Source organism: Ursus americanus, chromosome 34 (assembly GCF_024610735.1).
Source record: "Ursus americanus isolate L20-20 chromosome 34, mUrsAme1.1.p, whole genome shotgun sequence".
In the NCBI taxonomy this organism is placed as follows: Eukaryota; Metazoa; Chordata; class Mammalia; order Carnivora; family Ursidae; genus Ursus; species Ursus americanus.
In genome coordinates, this window is record NC_142160.1 from 29,384,770 (window position 1) to 29,393,162 (window position 8,393).

Genomic DNA, 8,393 nt, shown 5'->3' on the forward strand with positions numbered 1-8,393 from the left:
TACCATGAAGTTCCTTCTATGCCTTGTTCAGTGTGGGCACTATTCTAATTTTACTTGAATAAATGCATTCAATTATCAAATTAATCATAAATATCCAGACTGATGTAATCAAATTGATAGAATTATAATTTCCTCAAGTCTATCATCTATAATAGATCCATTTTCTATAAATGTGCTCATCACCACCCAACCAAAACACCTGAGTTAGAGCAAAGCACTTACTAGAGAAAGTTCACATGGCTGATACTCTTGGTGAATTCACAATCCACTTAAATAATGAGAGAGTAAGTCCCTGTTCTGAACTCGAGGGAACACTAGCATGTTTATTTAAATAATTCCCTTTGGTGGTTGATCACCAGTCAGCACCTTATGTATATGATTCTTTTTTTTTCACCTGCAGATGACTGTCATATATATTCAAGGGGGTAAAATAAGATAAACAATATATATATATACAGGATGTCACAGTGTCTGAATGTCTTTGAAGAGACCACTCCTCAGCTAGAACCGGTAGGATTAAATATCAGTATTAATAACAAACTGCAACTGTACACTTCAATAAAAGAAATCTCAAGCTGTCATAATAAATGATTTCACCTGTCATAACAGAATTGGATCCATCTATCTGCTGGATATATTTTATGAAGGGGCTTGTAAATTTTCAAAAAAGGCTAAATTAATAAATATAAATTTTGCTTTTAATTTTCCAATTTTACAAATTAAACTAAAAAATTACTTTTATAATTCTCAAGATTCTCTCCTGTTAGTATTTTGAGACTGAGGACTGCGTAGTTTCAAAGCTATGCATAACCAGTATGTAGACTCAATTACTGCATGAAATATATACCAATGATAATATTAAATCTTAATAATGAAGACAACTAGGTAATTATACAATTTATATTTCATAGAGAAAAATGCTTTCATTAACGCTGTCTTGTTTACCAAGTCTTCCATAGTAAAATTCTTCTGTGGTTCTTACTGATTTGAGTATCCTTACATCATAAGAAAATGAGATAATGCTAAAGATAGAATTATGTGAATGCACATACATAAGAGCTATATGTAGTCAATGAAACCCACGAATATATTCCATATATGTTACCCTGGGGTCTCATAACAATATGTGAGGTAGTAGTGTAGGTATCATTTCATTTTTATGGAAAAGTAAATCAATGTTCAAAAGTTAAGAGTACATTTCCCTAGTAAATGCTGAGGCCAGGACTAGAATTTAAATCTTCATTCTTGATTCAGTTTTTTTTTTTAAACTCTGATAGTTAAGCTAAACAATAACCTCTGAATATTTCATTAACTATTAAGCCAAAAAAAAGGAAATTCAGAGCAGATTTTCCACACTCTGTTTTGGTGCTTCAGGACTAGAACGAGGTTTAAGTATGTGCTTCTATGACTGCATATGTATGAGTCTGGATCTGTGTGTTTGGTGTACTCACTAACAGTTTTTTTTTTTTTTTAAGGAAGGAAAGAAAGGAAAAAACAAAAACAAAAAACGAAACAAAACAAAAAACCTGCGACCAAAAGATCTAAATCATAATGAAAAGTAGATAAAAGTTAGCCAACAATATCAGGTCAATGTGGAAACACATACAGAGTACAAGTGTCAAGGCTGTATGAGCCAAAATAAGAGTTGAGTCAGTCTGCACGCAAGTGTGATACTGTGTCAGAGGAAAGCACTGGGTACAAAGATGATAAGCATTTAGGAGCCAAGGAAACATAAAAACTATTAGTCAAATGTTTGTTGGTTGTTCAGAGACCATCTATATACACAATGTAAAGGAACAAGAAAGAAAATTCTAGTCAAGAACCCGGCAACAATAGATTCAGGAAAACAGGCAAAAAGGCTCAACAGTGGAGGTCACGAGTTTTGTTCAGAAATCAAAGTATTAGATACACAGCACTATTCAGAAGAAGGAGGAAGAGGACAAGGAGATGAGGGGAGGAATGAAGAAAAAAGAATAAGAGAAATAGGAAGGAAGAAAGTATAAAAGAAGGAAGAGAAGGAGTGAGGAAGTAAAGAAGGGAGGGAGAGAGAAAGAGAGAGAAAGAAGTAAAGAAAGAAACCTGGACACTGAGAAACATTTATGGTCTTGTCTGGAAACTTCCTAGGAAGGTTGTTTTATTATAATTTATTATAATAAGGAATAAGTGAAATCACTGGTACACCTCTTTAAGATAAAAGAGAGGGGAGGGATGCCTGGGTGGCCAGTTGGTTAACGTCTGCCTTGGGCTCAGTTCATGACCCCCGGGTTCTGGGATCGAGTCCTGCATCAGGCTCCTTGCTGAGCAGGGAGCCTGTGTCTGTGCTCTCTCTCTCTCTCTCTCTCCCTCTGACAAATAAATAATAGATAATAAAATCTTTAAAAGGAGAGAGAGAGGGGTGATAATACAGTATAGCTGATAGAGAAATTACGCCAAAGCAATTTGCTGAAAAATATAACAACATCCATGCACCTGAGTATTTTAAATTAGGGAGAGGGAAAGAGGCAAAAATCAAATACGAGTCACCAGCGCCACAGAGTTACACTATATTACTACTATGTTACTACTCGCTTGAACTAAATCATTTGACTAAGGGTCATTTGGCTCTTTTACATATTGGCCTATTGAACTCATGGTTCATAAACACAAACTCATGACAGAAACAGCAAATCACTGTGGAGATGCACTCTATGCCTGCAAACTGTGTTTACAAATTTTTACAATGACTTTCTTATCCTTTGTGCCTTTCTGGTTGAAAATAAATTTGGTAATGTGAATGTTGCTTGAATTAATAAATTAAATGTATTTTTCTGAAATGTTCATTTTTTTTCTCTTTCTATAGGAATCAAATACTTTCTATATGTCTATAGCTTCAAAACTATCACAGGTTAAATTACCACTTTTTCCAGATTTTCTACATTTTAATGACTTTCTGAAAAGCCCTACATAGAGTAGATGGATATAATGAATAGCTCAACATCTGAGTTTGTATTGTTAGGACTCACCAACACTCGGGAACTTGAGGTTTTCTTTTTTTTTAAATATTTTTGTTGGCCTATGCAGTGACTGTGGCAGGAAACCTTCTCATCGTGGTCACCGTAACCTTTGACTCACTTCTGTACTCCACACCAATGTACTTCCTCCTTGGAAATCTCTCCTTCCTGGATATGTCGATTTATACAATCACAACCCCTAAGATGGTCACAGATCTCCTCAGGGAGAATAAAACTATTTCTTTGTGGGGCTGTATGGCTCAGATGTTCTTCCTCCACCTTTTAGGCGGCGGTGAGATGACTCTTCTCATAGTCATGGCTGTTGATCAGTACATTGCAATATGCAAACCTCTTCATTACACATCCATCATGAATCGCCGGGTCCTCGTGGGCTCTGTGCTGCTATCATGGGCTGTCGGTTTTGTGCATACCATGAGCCAGATGGTTTTTACTATCACCTTGCCCTTTTGTGGCCCCAACATAGTGGACGATATTTTTTGTGACCTTCCCCGCGTTCTAAAACTTGCCTGCACTGAGACCTACGTTCTGGAGTTGCTGGTAACTGTTGACAGTGGTCTGCTGTCTTTCATCTGCTTCATACTCCTGCTCATTTCCTACACTGTCATTCTGGTAAGTGTCCGACGTCGATCCTCTGGTGGACTCTCCAAGGCTCTGTCCACACTGTCTGCTCACATTAGTGTGGTCACCCTGTGGTGACCCTGTTCTTTGGACCATGTATCTTCATTTATGCTTGGCCATTCAGTAGCTTTTCAGTGGATAAATTTCTTTCTGTGTTTTACTCGGTTATCACACCCTTAATGAACCCCATTATTTACACTCTGAGGAACCAGGAAATGAAAGCAGCCATGAATAGACTGAGGATCCAACACATCAGATCCAGACAGACCTTCTAGGCAACAATCATAATGATGAAGCTTTTTAGTGTAAAATCCATGTGAAATCCATCTCAGAAGATTCTATGGACTATGCAAAATGTAAGCCACACAAAATGTATATTTTTAGTATTGTAAAAATTTAAAATATGCAAAATAGTATTAGACATACATATGTGTGTGTATGTATATATATATAATCAATCACACTATTGGTCATTAACATGGAATAAACTATCCAAGATTTTTGAACTGCTGAAATGAAGAAAGAAAATTAATTGTTTTAAGATAGTATATAACCCTTTAACATTTAGGGACACAGTATTACTTTCAGAAGGCACCGCTTGTTTCTCATGAGTTATTTAGGAGATCATTCTCAAACTCAGGAGCTGACTACACAGCCTCTTCATTTCCATCTTCATGTCCTTGTTCCTCAATGTGTAGATAACAGGATTCAGAATGGGTGTAATCATAAAGTCCAAAATGGCAAGAAATTTATCCACTGACATGGTGGGAAATGGCCACACATAAACAAAGATGCATGGTCCAAAGAATAAAATCACCACGGTGATGTGAGCTGACAGAGTAGAAAAGGCCTTAGACAAACCACCACGTATGGAACGTTTCCACACAGTGACCAGGATGAAGATATAGGAGATAAGCAATAAGAAGAAGGTGCCCATGGAAATGAACCCACTGTTGGCAGTAACCGTGAATTCCATTCTGTAGGTGTCTGTGCAGGCAAGTCTGATAAACCAAGGAAGGTCACAGTAAAAGCTATCTATCTCATTAGGACCACAAAAAGGCAAGTGGCCAACAAAAGCTAACTGGGCCACTGAATGAATGAAGCCAATAGCCCAAGCACCAGACAGAAGTAAAATGCACATCTGCGGGCTCATGATAGTCAGGTAGTAGAGGGGCTTACAGGCCATGGCAATGAGCAGCACTATCTCTGATCCACCCAGGACATGAAGGGCAAATATCTGGATGACACATCCCTGAAAGGATATGGTTTTGTGCCCTGAGTGCAGATCAGATATCATCTTGGGAACCATTAAGGTAGAAAGACACAAATCAATAAATGAGAGATTGGCTAAAAAGAAGTACATGGGGGAATGTAAGTAAGGGTCAAAGGTCACTGTGAACACCACAAGGAGGTTCCCCAAAACAATTGTTACATAAAACACTGTAGAGAAGGCAAGGAGAAAGTGCTGCACTGGTCTATAGGTAGAAAGTCCCAAGAATACAAATTGAGACACTTCAGAGTAATTTGCTTCATACATTGGCTTTGCCTGGTGAACCTAAAAGACCAAACCAAAATAATGAAGAAAGAATTTATCAAAAATTATTATTTAAAAACACAGATTTGAGTCTTGTTTCATTAAGTCTGATTTTAAGAAGAAATCTTCAGTAACAGCCATAAGGTGTTTTCTTTAAAGCATCATTTTTTAAAAAAAAAATTTTAAACATTAACTTTTTAAAAAACATTCATATATTAATTTATCCATTCAGCTAATATACATAAAGAGAATAAGGTAATAATCCTATTGAGGATCTACCATCTGCCTGGTACTGTGTCAAGTTTTGAGATAAAACACTGATCTTGACTTCAGGAGGTTTACAGGCTAATGGTGGGTCTAGACATTAAATAGCTTTATACAGATAGAACTCTGATAATAGATTTACAGGAAACGAACAGAGTACCATCAGAACTACGTGACTCATTCAAGTGGTGATTGTTCAGATTCTGCTTAACAAGGACTTACTACTGAAAAGTAGAGTCCAGACTATGGAAACACCATGTGCAAAGATCATGAGACAGAAAGGTTAGCAGAGCAAGAGGATGAACAATTGAAATCAGGCTGGAGTAATAGGCCAGCCAGGATGCAAGCTTGTATCTGTGAATTGAACTTTGCCTTACATCCTAAGAGCAATAGAAAATTATTGGGGATTTGAAGGAGTTGCTTGCTATATTTCTGCTGTCAAGCAGTCACCAAAGCTTCGATGTAAAGAACTAAATGAAAAGCCTAAGTAAACTTAGTGACCTCTCAGATTACTGAAGAATCATATATCAGTGTGGACAAGGTTAATTATTCAATCAACAGTGTTGGCACAAGGAGATGAAACTTGGAAAAATGTAGGTCTTTGCCTTTCAAAATGAACTCAAGGAAATTTTCAATGGATATTTAAATGTCAAGAAAAAAACAAAAGAAATATATAAATACTTAGACATTAAGAAGGAAAATGCATTCTTCTTTTTTTTTTTTTTTTTGAGAGGGAGGGAGGATGGGCAGACAGAGAGAGAGGAAGAGAATCTTAAGCAGGCTTTAGGCCAAGTGTGGAGCCCAATGCAGGACTAGATCTCACAACCCTGAGACCATGACCTGAGCCGAAATCAAGAGTCATACACTTAACCGACTGAGCCACACAGGCACCCCTGGAAAATTCTTTCTTAACATCCTTCATTAACAAAACAAAGAGGAAATAGCTGACAGTAACCAAGACATTAAAATCAAAATAATATCATATGTAGCTATACATAGATAGAGAAAGATAGTGTATATAGATATGCATATTGATATTTTTATATGAAGATGGAAACACTATAAAAATAAAAGTAAAAACACTGTGGAAAACATCAGACAGATGATTAGCATTTTTAATATGAAATTAATTCCTCTAAATACATTTCAAAAATGTAATATACCAATTTTAAAATGAATAAAACATGAAAACTATTAACCAAAACAAAATGCCTATTAATCATAATCATATGAAAAGTAAAACACTCAGTAATCAATTAAATATAAATAATATTATGTCAGAGTGCCATTTTGTTCTAACAAATTGTCTAAGTTTTTAAAATATTGATGATTTACCATGGATGAGGCTGTGAGGAATCAGATACAGTCATTAATAGTGCTTTTTATTATTTAGAATTTAATTTTTCCACATTTAACCACCTAGATTTAATATATCCACATTTCCCTTTATAAATTACGGATTTTGTGTTATTCTTTAAACTTTCTCCAAATAACAATTAGCCACCAAGTACATTTTAAATGCATTTCTTGCATTTGTGGTTACATAACTGCATATATTTGGCAAGTCATTGAATCGTATATCTAAAAATTAGTGACTTTTATTCTGTGTAAATTATACAGCAATAAAAGTGATTTTAAAATGTAAAAAAAAGATTAAAAATAGAAATACCATATGATCCAACAATTCCAGTACTGGGTATTTACCCAAAGAAAACAAAAACATCTATTTGAAAAGATATCTGCACTCCTATGTTTACTGCAGCATTATTTACAAGCTATGGAAGCAGCCTAAGTGTCCCCTGATAGATGAATGGATGCAGAGACATTGTGTGTGTGTATTCGATTATATGGGTTATATATTTATTAGAATATATGGACTATTACTGGAATATGGAATACTACTCAACCATAATAAAGAATAAGATCTTGCCTTTTGTGACAACTTTGATGTTGTGCTAAGTGAAATGAGTCAAGACAGAGAAAGCCAAACACCAAGTGGTTTCACTTACATGTGAAATCCAAAAAGCAAGACAAACAACAATTAAAAAAACAGAAACAGACTCATAAACACAGAGAAGAAACTAATGGTTACCAGAGGGGCGGGGGTGGTAGGATGGGCAAAGTACGTGAAGGGGATTAAGAGGTACAATCTTCCTGTTCTAAAATAAGTAACTCATTAGAATGAATATACAGCATAAGGAACATAGTCAATAATAGTATAATAACATCTGGTGACAGATGTAACTGCATTTATCATGGGGAGCACTGTGTAATGTATAGAATTGGTGAATCATTATGCTGTACACCCGAAACTAGTATAGTATTGTATGTCAACAATACTTCAATAAAACAAGCTGCAGAATTCTTTAAATTAACAATAATACATACGAAAAAAGGTTAATTTTCCTTAACTTATTTTTTATAATATTTTTTGTTATGTTAGTCACCATATAGTACATCCCTAGTTTTTGATGTAAAGTTCCAAGATTCATTACTTGCGTACAACACCCAGTGCACCATAGGCTGGTGATGGGTATTAATTTTCCTTAATTTATGACCAAGAATCTCACTTCAAGAAAATTTGCTTACTGTTATAATAGATAAATTAAAAAAGAAGCTATAGGGCTACCTATTAGCACCATAGTTATTTAAAAAATATACGCAAGTAATGAATCATGGAACTTTACATCAAAAACTAGGGATGTACTGTATGGTGACTAACATAATATAATAAAAATATTATTATTAATAAAAAAACTTCAAAAAAATAAAATTAAAAACATCAGAATAAATTTACAATTAATAAAAACAAAAAATATATATGCAAATATACATATGCATATGTATGTAGTTAGGCATGCAAGCATATAGATATATACATACATATATGATTACATGTAGATATACTCATATATACATTTATTCATATACATAGATAATGCCACGTCAAAACAATACATAAAACA

The 8,393-nt window shown here is 34.9% G+C and overlaps 1 protein-coding gene and 1 pseudogene across 1 annotated transcript; one reads left to right on the forward strand and one right to left on the reverse strand.

Annotated features, from left to right (window-relative positions):
• Positions 1-2,952: 2,952 nt before the first annotated feature.
• LOC123781416 (olfactory receptor 4K13-like) lies at positions 2,953-3,904 on the forward strand (annotated as a pseudogene).
• Positions 3,905-4,245: 341 nt separating this feature from the next.
• Positions 4,246-5,166, reverse strand: LOC123781417 (olfactory receptor 4F6-like). Its single transcript, XM_045780873.2, has one exon. The coding sequence runs from the start codon at positions 5,164-5,166 to the stop codon at positions 4,246-4,248; it is 921 nt and encodes a 306-aa protein (XP_045636829.1).
• Between the last annotated feature and the right edge of the window lie 3,227 nt (positions 5,167-8,393).